Source organism: Equus caballus, chromosome 15 (assembly GCF_041296265.1).
Source record: "Equus caballus isolate H_3958 breed thoroughbred chromosome 15, TB-T2T, whole genome shotgun sequence".
Taxonomy (NCBI): Eukaryota; Metazoa; Chordata; class Mammalia; order Perissodactyla; family Equidae; genus Equus; species Equus caballus.
Genome location: NC_091698.1, coordinates 44,131,667 through 44,154,254, shown reverse-complemented (window position 1 = coordinate 44,154,254; position 22,588 = coordinate 44,131,667). Strand labels below are relative to the sequence as shown.

The 22,588-nt window shown below is 55.3% G+C and overlaps 3 protein-coding genes across 17 annotated transcripts; 1 reads left to right on the top strand and 2 right to left on the bottom strand.

Moving 5' to 3' along the window:
* Nucleotides 1-96: 96 nt before the first annotated feature.
* Nucleotides 97-8,278, top strand: TTC31 (tetratricopeptide repeat domain 31). 10 transcript variants are annotated; one of them, XM_005599888.3, is made up of 13 exons: nucleotides 97-235; nucleotides 398-486; nucleotides 3,571-3,673; nucleotides 3,793-4,022; nucleotides 4,198-4,281; nucleotides 4,743-4,799; nucleotides 4,903-4,983; nucleotides 5,096-5,290; nucleotides 5,620-5,671; nucleotides 5,755-5,845; nucleotides 5,934-6,075; nucleotides 6,296-6,397; nucleotides 6,553-8,278. In XM_005599888.3, the coding sequence occupies exons 1-13, from the start codon at nucleotides 196-198 to the stop codon at nucleotides 6,847-6,849; spliced, it is 1,563 nt and encodes a 520-aa protein (XP_005599945.1). In that variant the 5' UTR covers nucleotides 97-195; the 3' UTR covers nucleotides 6,850-8,278. The 10 variants fall into 10 exon arrangements, with proteins under 10 accessions (XP_005599945.1, XP_001500290.1, XP_070091350.1 ...); XM_001500240.4 differs by having other exon boundaries at nucleotides 6,550-8,278; XM_070235249.1 differs by having other exon boundaries at nucleotides 3,531-3,673; nucleotides 6,550-8,278.
* Nucleotides 4,582-12,925, bottom strand: LBX2 (ladybird homeobox 2). The gene is made up of 2 exons (XM_001500204.5): nucleotides 12,594-12,925; nucleotides 4,582-11,519 (listed from the first exon to the last, which is right to left on the bottom strand). Exons 1-2 carry the CDS (start codon nucleotides 12,796-12,798, stop codon nucleotides 11,146-11,148), a joined length of 579 nt encoding a protein of 192 aa, XP_001500254.2. The 5' UTR covers nucleotides 12,799-12,925; the 3' UTR covers nucleotides 4,582-11,145.
* Nucleotides 12,406-21,101, bottom strand: PCGF1 (polycomb group ring finger 1). 6 transcript variants are annotated; one of them, XM_005599890.4, is made up of 10 exons: nucleotides 20,820-21,101; nucleotides 20,278-20,383; nucleotides 19,969-20,121; nucleotides 19,724-19,795; nucleotides 19,492-19,597; nucleotides 19,297-19,330; nucleotides 19,119-19,205; nucleotides 18,905-18,985; nucleotides 18,488-18,593; nucleotides 12,406-12,533 (listed from the first exon to the last, which is right to left on the bottom strand). In XM_005599890.4, the coding sequence occupies exons 1-9, from the start codon at nucleotides 20,910-20,912 to the stop codon at nucleotides 18,516-18,518; spliced, it is 810 nt and encodes a 269-aa protein (XP_005599947.1). In that variant the 5' UTR covers nucleotides 20,913-21,101; the 3' UTR covers nucleotides 12,406-12,533; nucleotides 18,488-18,515. The 6 variants fall into 6 exon arrangements, with proteins under 6 accessions (XP_005599947.1, XP_005599950.1, XP_070091357.1 ...); XM_005599893.4 differs by lacking the exon at nucleotides 12,406-12,533 and adding an exon at nucleotides 13,741-13,767; XM_070235256.1 differs by lacking the exon at nucleotides 12,406-12,533 and adding an exon at nucleotides 14,653-15,164.
* Nucleotides 21,102-22,588: the final 1,487 nt, after the last annotated feature.

The following is a 22,588-nucleotide window of genomic DNA, read 5'->3' as shown; positions in this document are numbered from 1 at the left end:
TAGCCGGGACTCCGCCCCATCCCTAGAGCCATCGTCTCTTGCCCGGGAGCCGCCAGGACCGTCATGAACTCTCTCGCGCTCCGTCGTCCGAGGCTTCTGCCCCTAACAAAGATGGCTGCCTACTCCGCCCTACCCCGCCCTTCGGCAGGTGTCAAATACGAGACTCTTTCACTTTCGAGTCACTGTTGACGGGAGATGGCGCCGATTCCGAAGACTGTGGGGCGGATCAAGCTAGGTGAGCTGGTGTGACAAGACAAGAGGGCTTCAGGAGACCAGGGCCAGCCCCACTTGGGTCTGTCTGTCTTCAGTAGGATTTTGTGCTTCACGGGGTGGGCGGAGGGATCCGGTCCATCGACCCTCATTCCGCCTTACGCGCCCCCGCCTTCCTTTCCTGTAGATTGCCCTCTGCTGTCTGGCTGCCCGCTGGGGGTCGCTGCTGTCCCCAAACTCTGCAAGGAATTCGGTCCTGAGGACTACGGCAAAGAGGTAAAGCAACCTCTAGCTCCCCCTCTACGTGTTTATCTCGGTCTTGCCTCTTTTCAGCCAGCTGTGCTGAGTCCCTCCACGGTCGGGCGGGCGCCGCGCTGGGCTCCAGGGGTTCTGGAGAGGCGTAGCGCACGGCGAGTGGAGTGGAACGGATGCTGGGGGCCGGGACGACGCTGCCCTGATAAGTGCTTGAAGTGGGCAGGGTTGGGTGGACGAGGGTCTCTGAGTTGAGCACTGGGGAGTGGGTAGGAGTTCCGTGGGGAAAGATATTATGAACAGAGGGAACAGTGTGAGCAAAGACACTAACGCAAGGAAAAGTTAAGAGAACTTCACTGAAATGAGACCTGAGTGGAGGGTTTGTTGAAACCTTAAGAGATGAGGCAGGAAAGAAGGCAGCAAGTGGCTTGAAAGGCCTTGTCTAGCACACGGGTTTGGATGTCCTCAAGTAGGTGATAGGGTTGTTGAGGCAGGGACAGAACCAGATTTGGGAGCTGAAAAGCTACACGTCCAGTTGCTTCCTGGTTATCTTTAAAACCTCAAACTCAAGTCCAGAAGTTCATTCATCTTTGCAAATTGGTTGCTTTTCCTCTAATCTTAGTTTTGGTTAATAACACAAACTTCCATCCAGTTGTTTAATCCAGAAATCTGAGAATCATTCTATATAATCCTCCCCTGTCCTTTACCTCTTTAGGCAGTTACTAAAAGCTGCTTCTGAATTGTCTCTTGAATCAAACCCATCATTTCCCTTCCTGCTCCCGCTGCCACTGCCTTAGTTCAAGAACTCGTTCTCTGCCCTGAACAGTTGTAATAGCCTTCTAACTAAACATTCCACCCTGAGACTCATCTCCTTGCCCAGTACTTCATTTGAGCATCACTCCCCAGATCAGGTCCACTCCCATCACTGACAGAACAAGGTCCAAACTCACTGAGTCACATAGGATTCTTCAGATACAGCTCCTGGCTGCATCTCTATTAGCTTCCTCACCAATCTCTCTGCCTTTACTCATTCAGCACACACTCATTGAGCGCCAACTATGTACTAGGCACTGTTTTAGGCATGGGGAAGATAGTAAACCAAACACACAAAAATCTGTGTAGTCAATGAATTAGAAGTATCTAGTGGGGACAGGCAATCAATAAACAAACAATATAGTCTGTCAAATATGAGAAGTGCAAAGAAAAATAAAGCAAAGAAGAAGGATAGGGAGTGCTGAGTGGAGTTGAGAGGTTTCTTGTTTTAAAAGCAGTGATCAGAGAAGGCCTCCCTGAGAAGGTTTAAGCAGAGATCTGAAGGGGACAAAGGCATGAGCCATTCACTGGGCAAAGAGCATTCCAGGCAAAGGAAATAAGACATAAAACAGCCCTTAGATGGAAGCAAACTTCAAAGCAGAGCACTGTAGCTGGAGGAGGGTGAAAAGAGGGTAGGAGATGATTTATGAAGGTTTTGGGGGGCCAGATCATGCATGGCCACATAGTGCATTAAGAGAATAGCATAGACTGTGTTTGGAGAGGAGGAGGGTCAAGGAAGTCCTTTATTTTTTATGATGGCCAGAGTGGGCTGAGGAGGAAGAGAACAGTGGAAGATATAGGAAAGACATTATATATTTGAGTGGCACATCCCAGGGAGGCTGCCGAAAATGGGCCCAGAGCATGTGTTATCTATGCATAAGTTCCAGTAAAGAGGTTGAAATAAACCCACTAGGAAATTGAATTTGAGAAAAGGGCTGGTTGACAGTGCCCAGCAGTGTAAATGAAAATTCCGTTGCATCAGGACTATCTCCTGAGGGGAGCCCTGGATCTAGAATTGTTTAGAAAGTTGATTATCCTTCAGTGATCTGAAGTCCTACCTATGCATTATAGTCGAGCTCAGGAGTTTCATGTGGCTTCTAAGTTTCTCAGTCAGTGAGCCACCACCTAGTCAGGGGCTGGCTCTGATTAGGCCACATAGGGACATGATGATTCCTGTCCTCTGAAGCTTACACTAACTGAGGAAACGATTCTCATCAGAACCAAGAACGCACAGGCCCAGCCTTGAAGAGTCTTGCCTCATTTTGTGAATGAGGAAGCTGAGGTACAGAGAGGTTAAATGATTTGTCCAAAATCAAACGGCCAGGTAGTGGCAGAGCCAGAACTAAGATGCAAGCAGCTTCACTCCAGCACAGTGTGCTCTCCAGTTCCATGAGGCCTCGCCAGTTAAGAGAGCAATAAAAAGCAATGAATAATAATGTTCTAAATTGTATAACACAGACTATGTGAATGCAGCTTGGTTGAGTGAGGGCAGAGACAACTGGAGATGAAAGGGTCTGAGTGGAAGGCTTTGATTGGAGATGGTATTTGAACTGAACCTTGAAGAAGAGACAAGATGTGGTGAAAAAGAAGCTCAAAGCCAGGAGGGATTTGGGGACAGCTGGGGAAAGACCCCAAGGCTAGAAGGAGCCTGGTGGCAGAAGGGAGATGGCAGCTAAGTGGGGGAGAATTTCAAGGGAGGATGGGCAAGGTCAGTTTTTTGGAAGGCTCCAAATCTCAGGCTGAGGAGCTAGTTTCAATCCTACCTGTGGCCCTGGCAGTGGAGGATTACTGGAAGTTTTTGAGGAGGGGAGTGATTGCTGAGAGCTTGGTTTTGGGGAGAAACAGACGAAGAGTAGAGGAGAGGCCAGCCAGGACCTGATGCACTCACTTAAGTGTGAGGTAACTCCAGGGTGGGTTATATGGGGCTGTTCACATTCAAGGATGTGACAGGGGGATTAGCTCGAAGAGCAGGTAAGAGGGCTGCATTTCAGGGCCTCAGTGTGGCTGACCTCGTGGCAGGCCAAGGGGAGGAGATCCTGGATGGTGGAGAAAGCTGGGCTGAGCATCACACTCAACCCTTGGGAAGGCAGGAAAGTAGTGAAGAGAGGTCATGCGCCATGAAAGCCGGAACAGCGTGCTTTGAGGTGCTGAGCAGGGAGAGGTTGGCCAGTTAAGGTTCTCCGGGCTGGGTGGCTGGTTTGTGGTTGCCAAGGTGGAGGGGTCAATCCAGCCAAACCTCTTGCTCTCTCCCAAAGCTCCCCACAACACCAGCCTCCCCTCCCCTCCCCCTCCCAGGACATAGAGGATTTTCTTCGACGGCTTGTGGAGAGTGACCCCCAGGGCCTGCACCGGATCCATGTGGATGGGAGCAGCGGGCGGCTGCAGCTGTGGCACCATGGTGGGGAGTGCAGGGCCGGGCCCAGGGATCGAGGCTGGTACCCTGGGGAGGGCTGGCCCTCAGATTCTCCTGTCTCTCATGTTCTTCTTTCTTTCCCTTCTCTTTCTCCTTCCTGACAGATTACCTCCTGAACCATTTCTGTGATGAGGGGGAAACGACTGGACAGAGTGACAGGGGCAAGGGGGCTGAGGGAGTGGGCACCTACTGTGGTCTCCAAAAGTCCTTCCTGTACCCTTCCCAAGGGTCTAAGACCCGCCCTCAAAGCCCCTCTGCCTCGGCATCCTTCGCCAGTGGCTCAGACAGCCTACTCCAGGTGGCCATGCCCCAGAAGCTCCTGGTGACTGAAGAGGTGAGACTGTCAGAAGCGGCTTCACCTTCGCCCAGGGTTCTTTCAATCCCATGTGCCCATTATCTCTGTTCTCCCCGATTCGGACCTTTCAAGATCCTTCCATACTACTTGTCTCCCTTTTGCTTTCTCTCTCATTCCCTCTCTCTGTTCCTGTTACCTGCCCTTCGTCCTCCAGGAAGCCAACCGCCTGGCTGAGGAGCTGGTGGCTGAGGAGGAGCGCATGAAACAGAAAGCAGAGAAGAAACGACTCAAGAAGAAGGTAGCTGGAGGGCGAAAGAGTGGGAGCCCAGACGGATTTGGGGGAGGGAAAGAGAGAAGTTTTGCAAGAACAGGAGAGAACTCAAGGGGGCCTGCAGTGGATCCTTTTGCCGGCAGGGCCCAGGGGGCTCAGGGCCTGGAGGGTCACCCAGAGGCCTTATGGTGCAGTAGTTCTGGAGTCACTTTATACTGCCTGGGTTGGAATCTGCCTCCTTCTTACTGTGAGATCTCTGCCTGGTGACTCTCTTGTCTGCTTTTTCACCTGTAAAATGAGGATGATAACAAAACCTACCTCACAGAGTTGCAAGAATAAAGTCAGTGTATGTAAAATTCTTAGCCCAGTACATGACATATAGTATGTATTGTACACATGAAGAATTAGTTTCAAGATACAAATTGTGTGTGTGTGTGTGTGTACTGAAGTACAGTGCTCAAAATACCTCCTCCTTATTATTATTGCAGCGTCAAAAGGATCGAAAGCGACAGGAGCGCTTGGAGCAGGACGGTGTGGAGCCCAAGGTGAGTGTCTACAGGCAGGTACTAAGAGCACCAAGTGCCAGGAAGGTGGGGCTCAGAAGGCTCAAGATGATCCCAATTCTGTACCTGTCCACCTTCCCTCCAGGCCAAGGGTACCGCAGATGGGGATGGGAGCCCCCCATCCAGCCCTGGGAACCCAGCTCCGGGACAGTGTGGTGAGGAAGAGGTGAGAGCCCCCTTCCTTCCCTTCTTGGTCTCTGCCCACACCCCACTTCCCTCCCCCTCTCCAGGACATACTTCATCCCCACCCCCTCCCTAACTGTCCTTTCTGCTCACAGGACTCACTGGATCTATCTAGCACTTTTGTGTCTCTGGCTTTGCGCAAAGTTGGGGATTGGCCCCCCAGTGCCCACAGAGAGAAGGGACTGAGCCAGGAGCCCCAAGGCAAGAGCCTGGGCCCCCAGGAGAAGATGGGCCAGGAGGAAGGGAGCTCTCCAAGAGAAGACAGCCCCAGGCAGAGTCCTAAGGCAGAGGTGAGATGGGCAGAAGAACCTCAAGTGGAACCAGTGGAAGGGGTGCCAGAGGGATCTGGGAAGTCACATGTTCTAAGGCATGAGGGCAGTGACCAGTAGAAAGAGTTCTCTGGCCCTAGGATTAAGAGACCTGGAGTCAAGCTCCATCACTGTCACCCTGACCCTAAGTAGTTTCCTCTGCAGGAAGGTAGAGCTGACACCTCTTGCAAAGCTGTCATGAGAATTACATGACTTGGGTGATGCTAACTGCAATCTTAACTGTTCAAACAAAGGAGGATTTGGGGAGGCTGAGGCCTCAAGTCCTGCCTCTCTTTGCTCCCTATCCCCAGGCATCTCCAGGACTGCTGGCAGCTGCCTTACAACAGAGCCAGAAGCTGGCAGGTGAGAGTCTTTCTCTCTCCCTCCTCACCCCACCCCCTGTGGGGTAGCCCCGTCTGACCCTTCCCACCCTCTCTCCTCCCCAGAGTTGGGTACCAGCTTTGCCCAGAATGGTTTCTACCAGAGGGCTGTGGTCCTCTTCACCCAGGCCCTGAAGCTCAACCCCCGGGACCACCGGTAGGTAGGGGCTTGGTCACTGTGCTGGGAGGTCAGGGCAAGGCAGGGTGCTGAGGACCCAGACTTTTGGTCACCTTATCTTTATCAGGTTATTTGGAAATCGCTCTTTCTGCCATGAGCGGCTGGGTCAGCCAGCGAGGGCCCTGGCCGATGCTCAGGTGGCCCTTACCCTGCGGCCCGGCTGGCCCCGGGGCCTCTTCCGCCTAGGCAAGGCCTTAATGGGACTGCAGGTAATGGTGTGAGGTTGGAGGCTGAAGAGGACTTTGGGTGGGATAGAGTGTGGATCGGGTCTACATTCAAGTCTTCTAGTATGTTAAGCTCCTAGTACCACAATGTCACCATGTTAGTGGTACTAGAAGCTGGAGCCAGTTTGGGAAAGGGGCTAGTTTTAAGTTCCTTGACCCTGTTGACACCTAAACTTTCCTCTTTCTAATCCCTCTGGGACCAAAGCGTTTTGAGGAGGCGGCTGCTGTGTTCCAGGAGACTCTGAGAGGCGGATCCCAGCCTGACGCAGCCCGAGAGCTCCACTCTTGCCTTCTGCAACTCTCTCTGGTAAGGGAGCCAGGCCCACTCTCATGCTGGGAGGGCAGCAGGGAGAACTGGCTAGGATGGCAAGACCAAGCACCGCCAGGAGTGGGTGGAATGAGGGGCATTGCTGGGCTCCCGGGAAAGAGTATCAGGTGCTCCCCCACCCCCATTCTCAGCAGGATCAGCGAAGAGGAATCCCTGCGCCACCTCTGTCTACTGGGTTCCCCCAGCCATTTCTCCATGCTGAGCTGGGGGCTTCAGGCCTCCTCTCCCTCAGTCGCCCTCGAAGCACTGCTCCAAGGCCCCCTGGGCTTTTGTCTCCACCATCGCATTATCCCCCATGGCACCCGAGCCACTCCAACTGGCCCCTTCCCCAGACTCAGAGTGGAAGACCCCATCCTCTCCAGCTCCAGGACCCCTCAAAGGACTCGGGCATCCTGGGACTTGGACCTCAGCATCTACCTCAGGCCAGATGAAGAAGGACCTGTGCCTCCTAGGACAAGGCCTTGTGTGCACGGGGATGAGAGACACTGTGAGCCAGCAGTTCGCAGCATATTTTGAGACCTTATACTCTCATACCAGAGTTAAAGACACCCCTGGCAGTCATTCCTCTTGCCACAGAGACTTTCTGATGAGCGAAAGGAGCCTTGCGTTCACTGAAACAGCCTTTCTCTGCTTCTCAAGCAGATGGCTTCTTTTGGGGACGGTAAGGAAATATTTTAAAAAGCCTCAAGAAAGGATCTGTACAAAAGTTCAGGTTTTCAGACTACGACAGACCCAGCAGAGGGGGCATGTGGGGCTCGTTCTGCTTCTTGACCCTGGGGAGTCACTGGCCAGCCAGAGCTCTGTGCTCAGGAATGGGGTCACAGTGATGAGGAAGGCCTGAGTCCCACCCTTCAGCTGGGTGGATGTTCACCTCTTCCTAATCCCAGTTCTGGCCCTGTTTTCTCTAGCCCCAGCTCCACACGCGCTGTTTCCTATCCACATGTCTATACACGTTCTGACCTCTCCTCTGCCCAGTGGACTGGTGCTCACCTCCTCCCACTGCTAGAAGATTCACCAAAGGTTTTGCATTTGAGAAGTCCCTTACCACCTCCTGCAGGGAGCTAGCAGAGCCCAAACATCTCCACACTCCCTCACTGCTGGTCTCCCACCAGTGGGGCCCCAGCAGGTGCCCAGGCTGCTGCCACCTTGGCCATGCTTTCTTCCCTCCAGCACTGAGCATTGTAACTAGCTTTCCCTGTGTGAATGTACTGAGTTCTTCCACCAAGGGTCCCTGCCCCCAAAGAAGGCTATAATTACTTCCTGTGTAAGAATCATCTCCTTTGGTTTCTCCTGTAAGATCCTGGCAACTGCCCCTGGCTGGTTCCTCCCTAGCCCACCTGGGACTCTCAATTTATTTAAATGTGGATCTGCAGGGGACTTTTAGGCCTCCCAGAATGCCTTTCCCAGAGGAACCATTCATCAGGATGAATGATTCTTGTTGCCCTTTGGGTCTTGCTCAACTCCATTCGCACCCAGAGATAGGAGGTGTTGGAACACCTGCTTTTCTATAGGGGTTTCCCAACTTCTTTTTATTGTTTATGGTTGCAGGCCCCTTAAATACTCTATCACAGGATGAAGTGTGCCATTACTAGTTGGGCCACCTTGAGCAGGTCTCTCAACATCTGTGCCTCAGGTCCCTCATCCATAAAATGGGCGCAATCCCTACCTTACAGGGCTGTTGTGAGGACTAAAAGAGAAAGTGTGAGAAAATACCTACCAAGTGCCTGGGACATAGTGGGTGTTAAATAAACTGATTTTTATCTGCAACTGTCCTACATATTCATGAACCCCACAGTGGGAAGAGAGGAGTATGAGTGAATTGTTGCTTATTTCACAAAATAAAGAGTTCCTGGGACTGTGGTTCTCAAAGTGTGGTCCGTGGACCAGCAGCATTGGCCTCACCTGGGAACTTGTTGCAAATGCAGATTCCCAGGCCCCCACCCTAGACCTTCTAAGTCAGAAACTGCAGGGGTGAGGCGCAGCCATTTGTGTTTCAGTAAGCCCTCCAGGTGATCCTGAGTGCCCTAACAGTGAGAAGCGGCGCTCTAGGACCTAGAGGAGGAGACACCCATCCAGAGGCCATTTTGGTGATACCGATTTGAGTTTTGTTTATCTGGGGCTTGATTACAAGAGGCGGCAGCACTGGGCTAGAATTTAGGAAGCCTCAAGTGGAAGAGGGTTATGGCTCAGAGTCAGTTAACTCCCCCGGACCCTACCTTCCTAACTAGAATTATTGGCCCCAGGAGTTTTTGCTTCTGCCTGGTTGGGGAGTGGGGTTGAGGAGAGGTGGTTGTGTTTGTTTAGGGGATGATTACATCAGTGACTCCATAAGAGGCCAGTGCATCTGGCCTTCTTGTTCTGGGCTAGGGGATTACTTCTCTGCTTTGGGGATTCCACTAGGGCTCCTGGCTACCCACCACTATTGTGTGGTGTCTCTGCTTTCAGGCTGAGCTGGCTCCTTGCCCTTCCAGCCTCTCAAAGAAATGTCCCTTCCTCAGTACCTCTTAGCCTATGCTGGACTTGAATTTTCTCCAACAGCCAAAGGACTCCTGACACCTTGCTCCCATTTTGCCCCACGTTCACACTGCTAACTGGTAGGGTTCTGACGCAGCAGCCTGAGTTCTGAGTCCCCAGAGCTGGAAGCATCTTGGTTTTTCCTGGGACTGAGGGATTTCCTGGGGTGTGGGACTTTCAGTGCAAAAATTGGGAAGGTCCTAGGCAAACAGGAATGAGTTGCTCACCCTAATCTAAAGGTTCCAGAGAGGCAGGCTTTACAGAGGGATCAAGGGAACAGGGAAAGGACCTTGAACAGGCACCAGGGGAGATATGTGTGCCGAAGAGGCAACACAGGTGCAAGGAATACTTTTTGTACATAATGGCTGACAGATTCTTAGCTCTACACTAATAGACATTGTGTGTTTCTATGCAAGATGCCACTTGTATTCCAGTTGCCTAGGTTTGTGAGGTCATCATTGACTCATGCAATCTTCGGTCACTGGGGGAATATTCCTCTGTTGGAACAACCTCCCTCCTCCTCCACATCTGGCCCTTAATTCTCTCAGCTCTTACCTTCTGCAGTAGCCAGAGATACACCTTCCTAAGGTCCCTGCCAGTCTCTGGTCCACCCTGCACATGCAGCCAGATTAGCCTGCCCTAAACATTGCTCTCATGCCTCTCCTCAAAATCCTCCAAGGACCAGGCTCTGTCTACAGTACAATGCCTAAATTCCTACCTTTGGTCCCGTGTCCTCTCTTCTCTCTGTAAACCCTTTTCTTCTTTCAATTAGGCCCAGTCACAGTTACAGGGACAGAACCTGTAATGGCCAGAAGCATGAGCTCCTGAGTCTGACAAGCAAGCAGGTTACTCCCAGCCCCACCACTTACAAGCTTCATGACTTGACCAAGTTTCCTTGGGCTTCTGTGATTCAGTCTCCTTATCCTTAAAGTTAAACTCTCTTATCTCATGGGGTTATTGTGAAGATTAATCCATGCAAAGCACTTAGAACTGTGTTCAGTAAGTGGTAGCTGCTGTCTGAAAATGCCAGGTTCCCTTCTGCCTTCCAGCCTTGTTCACCCTCCCTGAAATATCCTCTCCTGGGACTTCCACCTGCATCTGAGGTCCCAGCTGACCCTCCTTGAACCCTGGATGGATTATTCCCAGATCATCGTTGTGGCTTCTGGGCAGAAGCATGGGAAGATCTGAGGAGGGAGGAAGGACTGAGAGAGCGCGAGGGGAAGCAGGAAAGGCGCCTAAGCCTGGTCTCCCGAAGATGGGTGGGGTGGCTGGGCTTGGGGACAGCCTGTAGCTACTGAGTGCTCCCCTTCCCTCCCCACCACACTGCAGGAGGGTGATTAATCACCAGCGTAATAAATTAATCTCAGAAATGTCCACGGGGTTGGGGGAGGAGGGGTGGACTGGGGTCTCCACCCCGCGGCCTCTCCTCCAAGCTCTGCCTCAGCAGGCCCGCCAGCCTCCCCAACTGTCCCGCCACCGCTACCATCCTGGTGGGAACTTTCCTCGCCCAAGTGCAGGGCGGAGGTCCCAGAAGTAGAGGTTTGTCCCTCTCCCTGCGCGCCTGTCTCAGCGTAGGGTTCTTTCGGCGGAAGTGGGGAGAAGGGTCAGGACCCCATTAACAAATGACCTCAGGGTGGGGAAAGAAGAAAGAGACGGGCACGACGTGGTCCCTCTGGAGCCGGCCTAGAGGTTAGAAGCAATGTCTCCCAGGCAGCGGCGGATCAAAGGCCCGGTACAGTCCTGCGACCAAAGGCAGCCAGTAGCGGAGGGGTGGCCGCAGCTAGAGTCCCATCCGCTTCCCCTCAGCCGGGAGTCTCCAGAGCAGGGGGCTGACAAGCACCGGTTCTGAAGCCTAGCTGGATGCCTAGGTCCAAATCCTGACCTAGGGGTTCTTCCTTTGTAAAACGGGCACAATTATATCACCTACCTGACGGAGTTGCTATGAGGGTTAAAGGACACATCGCGTTTAAAGGCTCGGCACAGCGCCGAGCGCGGAATCTGCGCAGTAATCAGATTTTGCTCCTGTTGCTCCGGGCGCCAGGACCGAGGCCTGGTGTGGCGGAGTCTCGACTCTATTCTCAACAATTGGGAAAGGCGGGCGTCTGGTCTGTGAGCCCAAGAGGCCCAGATCGACGCGCTCCCTCCACGGGGTAACCGGACAAGAGCGCCGAGGCGAGAAATCCACGGCCCGAGCCCTGGAAGCGGCTTTGCCTTCAATCGTCCACCTGTATCTCCTCGTCTGACAGGTGCGGCCCGGAATCCGGCCGGCCGAGGCCTGGGGCGCCGTGGGGTAGCGCGAGGCGGCACTGGATTTCGGGGGACAGCGCGTGCAGCGAGGCCACGTCGGCGCGCATCTCCTCCACGTCGCGCTTGAGCTTGGCGCGCCGGTTCTGGAACCACGTGACGACCTGCGCGTTGGCCAAGCCCAGCCTCGCTGCCAGCCCGTCGCGCTCCGACGGCGCCAGGTACTTCTGGAAGACGAAGCGCCGCTCCAGCTCCAGCACCTGCTGCGCCGTGAACGCCGTGCGTGACTTTCGCCTTCGGCGGCCGGCGGGGCCAAGGCTCAGAGCGCCCGGGGCGGCGCGGCCTGTGGGGATAGGCAAGGGTCAGCCTCCAGCCTGCGGGAATCAGGCTTGGCCCGGGAGGAAGAGCTGGGGGTGGGGTCAGGCCAGGGTTGGGGTGAGCGGAGCGAGAAGGCGGACGTCAGCCAGAACCACGGTCCCTTACTGAACTGCGCGGGGGGGTCAAGCCGAGGTGCGGGGCGGGGGGCGGTGGGGGAGGCGAGGCGGGGCACAAAGTGGAACTGGCTACTGGAGTACGGGAGGCAGCAGGCTGAGCGCATCCTGGGGAGACGGAGGCCTGGGAGAAGGGTGGGACAGGCCAGAGGAGACCTGGTGCAGAGACAGGCCGTCTGGTGCGGGGCCTTTGAGGCCTTCCGGAGCCCCTGGTAGAGGGGGCTTGCCGGTTGGGGCCGGCACCAGAGGCGGGGGCCAGCCCTGGTCAGAGTAGAGGCAGCCAAGCTGGCATGGTGAGTGTAACAGAACCCAGATCGTGTCCTTCTTTAGACTCGTGGGTCCTGTAGGGCACTCTCGACTTACCCTTTTTAAGTGACACGGGCGCCCCCTCCTCCAGCCCAAAAGGGAGATAGGGGGCTTACAAAGGGCAAGGAAAGGTGGAGTGTGGAGTCCCGGGCCCCTTGCCACTCCAAGGACCTTCTGCTCCTTGCGCCCTCTAGAGAAGAGAGTGGGTAGGAGAGGAGCTTGGTCACCCGGAGGGGCCAGAGCCTCGCCTCCCAGCACTTTCTCCGCCGCCCTTGCCCTAGTTCACACGTTTACAGCCTCCGGCTCAGGCCTTTTGTCTCCATCTCTGGCCTTTTTCTGTCGCGATTGCCCCGCCTACCGCGAACGTACCGAGGGGTCGCTCAGTTCTCGACAGACTGGCCCTTCCCCCCGCCGCTGGTGGCCTCCAGGAGCGGCTGCGGAGCCTGGGAACTAACGGAAAAGTGGGGAGGCGAGGGAGATGCAAGTCCCGGCACGTGGGCTGAGGGCATGGGGCAGATTAGGGTGGCGGCCAGGGTGAACGAAGGTTTGAGACCGAGAACCTGGAGGAGAGAGATGAGGAGAAGGCCAATTCACAGTGCGCGACCTGGCCAGCGCTATACCTGCAGAGGGCTGCGGAGCGTGTCCGTCAAGTCCGCGGAAAGTTTTACTAGTCAGCTCCTCCAGCGCGCACAGCGGCGACGTGGGACCCGGGCTCGACTCTGAAAGCTGTGACGCAGAGGGTCCTCGGGGAACCACGCGCGGGCCTAGGATGTCTGCGATGCTGAAGGGTGTCGGGGGTGTCCGGGGCTCGGATCCCGAGCTCATGGCCAGCAGGGCTGTGGTAGTCCCGTCGCCCGCTGCGCTCCGCTCCGCAGCCGCCTGGGCCCCAGTGTGCGGCTCCTGTTCTGGGCCCCCCGCCTCGGACCCGCCCCCACGCTGGGCCCGAGCCCCGTGTGCCCCTCCTTCTGAACCCCCACCCCCCCACCTCGGGGCCTCGGTGTTTCTGGAGCTGGTAGATGTCTCGGGAGCGGTATTTCCATAGGATGAGGAGGCGCGGAGAGAAGTCTGCGGAACAACTCACCAGACCCAGCCTCGGTGCTGCTCCGCGCTGCCAGGCGCGGCCTCGTACACACTCGGGCTGGACCCTTCGTGGGCGGCCCCCAGGTTCTGTGTGCCATGGACGCCCCGCCTAACCGCCGCTCCGGCTCATAAATTCATCGGCAATAAAATTGCTTTCCCTGGCCCCAACGGCTGGGGATTTGCAAAATTCCGAGGAGGGAGATCAGAGCAGACTGTGCTAGTATCCCGATCCCACCTAGGAAGGACCTCAGTCTCTTGACCTGACTCTGTCGTCCCGGCCCCACTCCTGCAGAATGCTATTAAAGAGGTCCTGCCGGCTGGAAGTTATTAGTGCGGCGCGGGGGGCTGGGGGGACTTGAGGCATGGAAGGACCTGGCCGGGCAGAGAGACTGCAATTGGGAATAGTGGGGATGCGATGGGGAGGCAGGCGCAGGTGAGTAGACTCCAGCCGGCTCTCTGGCTGGACCCAAGGCTGTCCCACCAAGCTCAGAGGCCCTGAGGAAGTCAAAACACATGGAGAAGCGTCCGGAGACCTGGGCCTCAGGAGAGAGGACACAGCAAACCCGGAGCTGGTGCGACTGCCCAGAAGGAGTCTTTGCCAGTGAAGACTGGCCTCCATTGAAGGCCTTCTGGTTACTCCATCGGACTGTCAATCAATGGATCTGTCTCTGCCTCCTTATTAAGCTCCTGTAGTTCCAGTAGGAGTTCCCCAGCCTAGGGAGGCAGAGAAACCACCACAGGAGCAGTGGCGGGAGGGGCCACTGGTCACTGCCCAGGAACATCAGGGTCATTCCCTATAGAAGAGTGACTTGAAAGGCAGGCTTCATGGACCCAATCAGATCCTGAGACACAAACCTCTGTCAACCCAGGGACAAACTCTAAAGCCTGGGATATTCATTCCTATGTCATCTGTGTCCTGTCTTTCTCTCTTCTCTCCTACACCTATTCCAGTCCTGGGCTCACACCCAGGTGAACACCCGAAACCTTCCTTTGTAGGAAAAAGGCAGTTCTGGGACAGTGCTGCTCTGCCAGTGGAAGCCCAACAGGGTTTTGGTGGCATATCACACCCCAAATAGGTGGGATTCACAGCCCAGAGGCAGAGGAGCCCCACCACTCCTGAGGAACTCCCCACTCCTGAGGAACTCACTGCTGTGGGTTTCTTCTAGTTGTTTCAAACAGTGCTATGAAGAATCGGGTTGGTCCCTCCTAGAGTCTCCATTATGTCACCTTCTCTGTAGACCTCTGCACCTCCCACCATTTGTGCAGTGATCCTCTGTCCATCTGTCTATTCCCTGGTGCATGGGGAGCCTGCAGCTGTGGTGCCCCAGAGCTTAGGAGATCAGAAGCACCTGCGCCAAAGACTTCTTCGATAACGAGGGTCAGGGAACCTCACATGGCCTGAGGCAGTGACCTTGCCCACCCCAAGAAGATGGAGAAACACAGGGTCTTCTTGATAAAGGGCTCCCCTCACTGACAACCCCCCATCCACCAGACGCACCCAGACACTCACATGGTGTCCTAATGGCAGCCTGAGCAACACACTCAGCTGAATGGGCCACTGCTGGCTCAGAGCCACAGAAGAAAGTTGAGATGCCTCAGGACCTTGTTAATTGGTTATTAATGGTGGGGGGCAGGGGAGGGCCAGGAGAGATCCACTGAACCATCCTGATGGTTTCACTTAATCTGCAATTAAAAAGGGTCTCAGGAGGCTGCAGGAACTGCCCAGCTCATGTCCCAGGCCTGTCACCAAACAGACACTACAACCTTTACTCATGCATCCTCTATGTAGCTGTCATGCCATCTCTTCTCTGCTCTCAATTACTAGAGTATCTTGGGGAGTGTGGGGCTCTCCTGAAGGGCCTTTGCCTTCTTCCCCCTCATCTCTCTCACCTACCTCCTCCCCCCTGCAGCCCAGCTCAGATAATGGGGGTTGGACAATGGGGTTGAACGATCCCCAGATGTGAGTTTGGGGGAGGAGAGGGAAGGAGAGACTACGAAAGGGAGGAGGCTGCTGACAGCAGAGCCCGACAAGGGCATCCCAGTGGCCAGGGACTTGTCCAGACGATTGTGGGGCCACAGGAGGAGACTTTTCCCAGCGAAGCCTCTGGAACCTGAGCTGGGGAGAAACCGAATCCGCAGAGGCGGGTAGGAGGAGGGTGAGTGATTAATGAGGGAGATTAAGAGATTAAACCTGTGTTCTGGGCTTGGGGGGGGGGGGTGGACGCTCCTCTGTCTCATATGCTTCCCCCCAGCTTGGGAGCGCCAAAGCTCTCCAGTGCCCGGTCATTGCTCATGTCTTGTGGCCATACCTCCCACCCCCACTGTCCAACCCTCCCTGCCCTAGATTGCTCTTCCCAGAGCAATCCACGGATGGATGGACCATGAACCTTCACCACCGTCCACCCCTCTCCCAGCATTATCAGGAAATCCCTCCCATCTCCCACCTCCTCTGATTACTCTCATTTTCCCTTCAGACATTTCGGGGTCCTCCGCTCCCTCCCCTTGTAGAGATCCTCACATTCCGACTCCCTGGGGAAGGCCCTCAGATTCCCACTTAAGGATGCTTTCTCACACATCCTCTCACCACCCCCTTTCCTCATCCCTCCACCTTCTCTCTCACCTTACTCCCTTTCTTCATCACTCCCACCTTATTTCTCATTCCCTGACACCGCATGTCTCATCTGCCTTGCCCACTCAGCCTCTCATCCGGAGGGTTCCTCTCCCAGGCCCGCCCCAGATCAACCCCCCTCTTCCTGCTCTGCTCAATAAATGACCTTTAGTCTCCGGATTTCCCGCCCTATGCATTCCTCTGAATTCTGTAAGTGTACTGGGGGTGGGATTGGGGGATTCTCAGAATAACCCCCTGTGGCTGTGGATGGCCTCTTCCCCCCACGCTCAGGGAAAATCCGTTCCTGGAGGGAGAGGGAAGTGGGGGTTTAGGGAGGAAACTAGGCAGAGGAGCATGGGGCAGGGCGTCCGTCCATCTCGCACATTTCTGGAATTTTCTCTTTTAGAAAACGTTAATGCAGAGTAAACCGATTCAGACACTTAAATTTTAGTTTCAATACTTCTAGGGCCTTGGGTCTGTGAATTCTTTCCGGGCCCTTTACCTGGTTCACAAAGAACTCTGCGCAACCACCACGATCCCGGGGATGTGCGGGCTGGGATGGGGTAGCGACAGGATACTCAGACACCCCCCCACCCACCCCCACACACGCATACTCCCCGAGACTCACTGTTCCAAGGAAGTCCCTTTTCCCTCTCTCCTCCTCCCCGCCCCGCACAAGCTCTGGGAAAGACTGCCCAGGCTGAGCGGAACTGGTCCCCCTCTGTGCCAAAGATGGGAGCAAATCTTGGCGCCTCCTCCCCCAGCTGAGTGCGGACCTCGGAAACAGCTAGGTGAGAAAGGACGATAGGGGCAAGGGCGGGCTTGGCCCTGCAGGTGAGGATGACGCCTCCAGCCAGAGCTGCGACGTCAAGGGCGCCCCGGAGAGGGCCGGCTGCGCGCCTGGATGACCCTTCACGACCCGTCTTTGAACGCGGCACGCGCGTTCTAGGCCTCGGAGCCCAAGAAAACCAAGGGCTTATTCACCCGCCCTGGCCCAGATGGAGACCGAGTGACCCCGGGGGACAGGGTCTGCGTGGGGCAGGTTAGGGCGCGGGGTAATGGACCCATAGATCGAGCGCGGAGCTCGCAGCTGGCCTCTGTCAGCCACCGCGGGAGCCGAGATGTACCGCAGCTGCCGCCACCACCGCCGCTGACAGACAAAAAGACTCCCCTGAGCTGGGGGCGAGGCGGGGCAGCCGCTCCCCGCCCAGATCCAGGCCTGCCCGCCTTCCCGCTGCTTCTTGGCCACAAGCCATGCGTCGTCAAAGGCCTCATCCTGAGGCTTGGTCCTCATGTCTCGGGGACCTCAGGCAGCCTTATCTTCTGACTGGGGCTTCTTGACGCCAAGCTGCTGCCAAGCCCCAACCAGACTACTACCCAACTCTTGCAGCTGCTTGGGCCCAAGTTCCCAGGGCGTTTCTACTCTCCTTCCCCCCAGCCCACACCTCTCCCAAGGAGTCACTCCTCCAAAACGCCCTTTGATGCCCAAACACCTTGAGAACAGCCTGAGTGTGGCGTGCTCCTGTCAGCTGCCAAGTCCCCAGAGCTTAAATTCAGGGAAAAGAGAGTGTGGAACCCCGGCACAGATATAATTAATCAAAACCCCCGAGTTATATGCTGGTGTAGAGACTGGCCCAAAAGCAATGGAAGAAGCCCGATTCTGGTGAGGGTTTCCTGGAGGAGGTGTCACTTAGGCTTTCACAGACAGCTGAGTATGGGGTGAGGGGGAGAGGCAGTCCAGGCCTGAGGCCCTAAACATGGGAAGCCTTAGGAATCTTGGAGATCATTTCAGGAAGGAATTGTGCCAGGCCAGCAGCTCTGCGGTGTCCCCACCCCATCCCTGTTGCCTGCCCAGCGCATCCCAGGGCTCTTCTTCACATGTGCCTTTCTCTTGGCCTAAAAGCTTCATCTGTTGGGGGAGAAGCCCAGGCAGACTGCACACCTGTCGCGAGCTTAGGTTTTTGTCCCTCAAGTCCCTGGCTCCTTCACTATACGCCCCCCTCCAAGTCCTCTGCCACCTGATCTCCAAGTGGAAGCTTGGTGCCTTCAGCCCTCACCAGCTATGCACAATGACCCCACTGAATTCGTGGAGTCAGACTTCAACCAGCAAGAGATTTAGGTTTTAAACTTAGGTTTTGGTGACATTTATGCTGCCTGCTCCATCCCGCTTGTCCGGATTCAGCAGCAGCCCATCACGTCCTTCACAAACTCCTTACTTTGGCCTCCAGTCTCCCTCTGTTACTGTCCCAGTTGGGCACGTTTCTGGCTACCCCACTGAGAGGTCTGTGGAGAGAGATACTGGCTGGGTTTATTTGCAGAGCCCAGTGCTCACGGCCGGGCTCATATAGACAAGGGATGTTTGCTGAATTAACCAACGGAGGTCTAGCCCTGCTGCTTCCTGCTGTTCCTTGAAGCTGCCTTTGCTCTCCCGGGCACCAGCTCCTCTCTTCCTCAACCTCCCTCTCCCCACTCTGACTTCACCTAGCCCAGGTACCTGAAGGCTTGCTGAACCTTGTCTGGACAGCCAGGTCTCCAACGCTGACTATCCCGCATGCTCCCCACGACACCCGCTCCCCCCTCCACCAATTTTAAGACTCCTCCCATAGTGTAATTGTTTAGATTGTTCTTTAACATATCACTGTTCTTCAGTCCTGCAGTGGCCACTGTCCAACCCTAGCCCTACTCTCGCCACTCCTGAATTACGACACCTTCACTCAGGACTGTGTCACATGCTGCAACACTCAAGGACCACGAGAGCTCCCCTCCAGAAAGCCTTCCCTTCACCAAAAAGAGCTGGTGCGGGTGGCCTGGTTTCACTTAGCTCACCTTCTGAGTCTTACATGTGTAGGGTCCTCTACCCCTCTCCTCTGGCAATTCGCTGGGGGCCACGGACATAGCAAGGCCCTCCTTCTTGATGAAACTCAGAGGATTTCTGAGGAAGCAGGACACAGGACAAAGCATGAGTGTGTGGTAGGACAAGAAGGAAGAAGAGAGATGCTTTTTTAAAGTTTTTATTTCAAAAAATAAAGCCGCAGTTAATTTCACATAAATATCTGAGGAAGGAAGGGGAGAGGGATGGGGTGGGGGCTTGGCCCCTACCTCCTCTTCTCTTTCACACTGTATTGTAAAAGCAAAGGGGATGGCTAAAGAGAGAACAGGGGAAGAAGTAGTCAGCGGGAGCATTCTTACCCAAAAGGCCCACAGCCCACCCCTGCCCTGAGGACTGCCTTAGCACTGGCTCACCTTGCCGAACCAGCGGGAGAGCCATAGCTGCTTCATGGTCATGTGATCAGGGAGCACTTCATTGTCAAAAAGGAGCTGCACCTGGGAGATGGGGCACAGTTTTTAGGAACTCTTCTCTTGTACATATCAAGAACTACCCTGGTCCACCCTAGACTCTGCCCCTCCCTTTGTAGCCTCTTCCCCCTCAAAGAAAACCTACTGTGGGAATACTCACATGCTGGGGATTTAGCATCAAGCGGTGACACAGGACCCTTCGGAGATGGCGAACCTCAGCTCTAACAGAACATCGGACATATTTGTTCTGGGGGTGAAGAGGGAAGAGAAGGTGTGTGAGGGAAGGGCCACAGAGAGGTGAGTCTCCTTAGAGAGGCGCTCCCCTCAGCCCCTCTCACCTGCAGGACGCTTTTATTCTTGTCTTTGCCAGAACTAGAGGGAAACAGACACAAGTTAGAGAGACTTATCCTTCCCCCTGTCCCCTGCCCAGAGCCATGATATACTCTCTTCAAGGGAACAGACACTCCATCACTTCTCCCCAGCTCTGGGTCATTGACACTGTCACTTCAGACAGCCTACGACCTGCCCCTCACCTCAGCCGCTCCAGACACAGGCTCAGCTGCTCATCATAGCGATAGTAGTGGGCTTTGGAGTGGTCAAAGCTGCTAAAGGGGAGGCCAAGGTTGCTCAGGGCTGGCTCTGAGAAAGACAGAGTAGTGAGAAGGGTGGAACAGGTTCCACACTCCTTTTTCCCCAGAGAGCAAAACTAGGCAGGAGGAATGTGCTAGGGGCTTTACTTTACCCTCTTGCTGCCAAGGGACATACCTTCCCCACTGGGCTGGGTGACACGGTCCAGTCCTCGGGACTGGTAGAATTCTCGAATTCGTTTCTCTTCACCTAGAAGGGAGTGGAGTATCAGAAGTAACGTATTAGCCCTCCTTCACTCTTTGTCCCTCTGGCTGTCAACCTCTTTACCTACATGATTCCCTCCAAAGCCCTTGTCACCTCCAGCTGCCTGCCACCCAGCATCACTCCTCTAGAGGCTCCTGAAAGTCAGGTTGGTCACTCACTGTCTTGCAAGCCAGGCACTAGCTTGTACACAATGTCCTGCATGACCCGGTCCAGTTTGAGGTTGAGCAGTGGCTGTGTCTCGTGGATCTTGATGTTGCACATGGGGCAGTACTTGCTGGTTTGGAGGTACTTCACAATACAACTCTTGCAGACTGCAGGAAGAGAAAAGCAGACTCTCAGCCCTCTGAGACTTGGGTTCAGGGGCTGGGCAGGATGCCAGGATGATTGGGGCAGGCAGCCCAGACGCTGGCAGCCAACTTGGTGGGGACTAGGGCCTGGAAGAACCACCCAGGGTCCAGGGCACTCACAAGTATGAAGACACTCTGTGATGGTGGTGGCATCCACGAAGTAGCCGGCACACAGACAGCAGACGATGTGCTCATTCAGGTCTTTGATCTTTACTCGTACCTCCTCCTTTAGACATACCCTCCGTCACCGATCACCCTTCTTTCCCCCACCAAGCCCAACCCGTGCGCCTTCCCAGCTTGGGAGTCGCCTCTTTGCTCAGATCCCAAGGCCAAGCCCCGCACCCTGCGCGGTCAGCGGAGTATTAACTCCCAGGGGCTGACACTCCTCCTCCGCCCAGCAGAGGGCTCCGCGCACAGCGGGGGATCCCTTCACATGGACTCGCTCGACCTTCCTTTCCCAGGGGAGACTACACGACGTGGGCGGCACAATGCGCAGGCGTCCTAGCCCAGAGTTTGGCAACCCGACCGCAATCGCGCAGGCGCACTGGGCACCCTGTCTCTGCGCAGGCGCACTGGGCGCCCGGCCAGCCACCGCCCGTCCTGTAGCCGGCCCCAGTTCGCACCGCCAGCCGACCACAGCAGTAACCCTGCCGCCTCTGCACCTCGTTCCGTAGCGGGTCCATCTTGTACACTGACTGGAGCTGGTTCCGAAGCCTCATCGCGATCGCAATCTGGCCCCCCTGAGGAGACGCCATCTTAAAGGCTGATCCCGGCCTGCCACTTCCGGTGCCGCCTGCGGGGCGGGACTTGTCGCCCAGCAACGAAGGCTTAGGTCTTTTCGGATTCGCTGGCCGTCTTTAAGGCCCCGCCCATGTCCCTTTCTCCCCGTGTGCTCACCTGAGCCCCACTGGCCCCTCCCCCTCCTCAATCCGTAATTAGGGAATGGGGGGGGCGTAGGGAGGGATCCTATCCCATTGACCTCCTGTAGTAACCGTCACAGTAGACCCTAGCCGACCCCAGGACTAACTTCTGGAGCCAGCGAAAGACTGCCCCCTTCTACCCCAAAAGGCCGGGGGATCTCCGCCCGCCACCGCTCAGGGTCGTCGATCTCCTGTGCCGACGACCCTACTAAAGAAGCCCCTCTGGGGCCTTCTCCTCCTAATGTCGCCCTGGTCGGCTGACGCATCTGCGTTACGGAGCTTCATCCCGATGGCGGGCCTTCTCCCGACTCCACAGCGGGAGTTTCTCAGGGCTTTGCGGAGTCTCGGAGAGGGTGGCGGGAAGGGAGGGACCCCCAGGGACTTGGTAGTGATCTTATCCCCCCCCCCATCCTCCCCCTGCCGCCGGGGATGGGGGGGCAGGCCCTGGTTAATGATGATGATTCAATCATCGGCGCCTGCGGAGGCCTGGGACAGACTAATGCAGAGCAGATGCCGAAGGAGGAGGGGAGGACGACTAGGACACTACCGCACACAGACACGCCGAGGAAGCGGGCGCCTGCGGTAGCATAGGCCCAGCCCCGAACGTGGAGCGAACGCAGGGGCCCAGAGCTAGTACACCGCCGTCCCTAGGTACTCAGAGTGGAACTGAAAAACAAAGATGAGTTTACTGTGAAGTATTAACATCAAGTGCAGTTGGAGACTCGAAAAGGGAGAGATCCCAATGGAGACCCTGAAAGGCTTTCCGGAGGAATTTGGGACTTTGGGCACAATTTAGGGATTGGGGTAGCAGGGGGCGGTGGGAGTAAGAAATGTGGTGGAAACAGAAAAGAAAGGCAGAAGAGTGGGGAATGACCGGGGAGGGACAGGAAGGAGGCCAAGGTGCCGATCTGAGAGTAGTGATAGAAGAAGCACGGCCTTACGGAGTTGGGACTTTAGCCTGAGGGCAATAGGGAGCTAGCAAACATTTTTGAAGAGAGGGAGTTACCGTATGAAAGAAACATTTTTGTTCATTTATCTTCAGAGTGAATTGGAGTCGATAAACAGTAAGAAGTTAGGAGATTAGTGAAATTTTTTTTTTTTTTTTAGGAAGATTAGCCCTCAAAAAATTGAGGTAAAATTGAGCAGCTAACTCGAGCTAACTGCTGCCAATCCTCCTCTTTTTGTTGAGGAAGACTGGCCCTGAGCTAATATCTGTACCCATCTTCCTCTACTTTGTACATGGGATGCCTAACACAGTATGGCTTGCCACATGGTGCCATGTCCACACCCAGGATCCAAACCAGCGAACCCCAGGCCACTGAAGCCCAACGTTGGAACTTAACTGCTGCGCCACTGGGCCAGCCGGAAATTAGTGAATTTTTGGTCAACTACTTTTTACTATAGCCACTGCTTTCCTCCCTGGCACAAAATACCATTATCTCTCCTATGGATGATTGCAGTGTCTTGCCTGCTTCCTCTGCTTCCACCTTTGTTCCTCTTTCTCCTATTCT

Coding starts and splice junctions, on each gene's coding strand:
- TTC31 (XM_070235245.1), top strand. CDS start 196: ATGGCGCCGATTCCGAAGACTGTGGGGCGGATCAAGCTAG. Junction 5,672..5,754: donor ACAGAGCCAGAAGCTGGCAG/GTGAGAGTCTTT, acceptor TCTCCTCCCCAG/AGTTGGGTACCAGCTTTGCC. Junction 6,076..6,295: donor AGGCCTTAATGGGACTGCAG/GTAATGGTGTGA, acceptor CTGGGACCAAAG/CGTTTTGAGGAGGCGGCTGC.
- LBX2 (XM_001500204.5), bottom strand. CDS start 12,798: ATGAGCTCGGGATCCGAGCCCCGGACACCCCCGACACCCTTCAGCATC. Junction 11,520..12,593: donor CGCTCCGCAGCCCTCTGCAG/GTATAGCGCTGG, acceptor CTATCCCCACAG/GCCGCGCCGCCCCGGGCGCT.
- PCGF1 (XM_005599890.4), bottom strand. CDS start 20,912: ATGGCGTCTCCTCAGGGGGGCCAGATTGCGATCGCGATGAGGCTTCGG. Junction 20,122..20,277: donor CACAGAGTGTCTTCATACTT/GTGAGTGCCCTG, acceptor CTCTTCCTGCAG/TCTGCAAGAGTTGTATTGTG. Junction 18,594..18,904: donor TCTCCCGCTGGTTCGGCAAG/GTGAGCCAGTGC, acceptor CTGCTTCCTCAG/AAATCCTCTGAGTTTCATCA.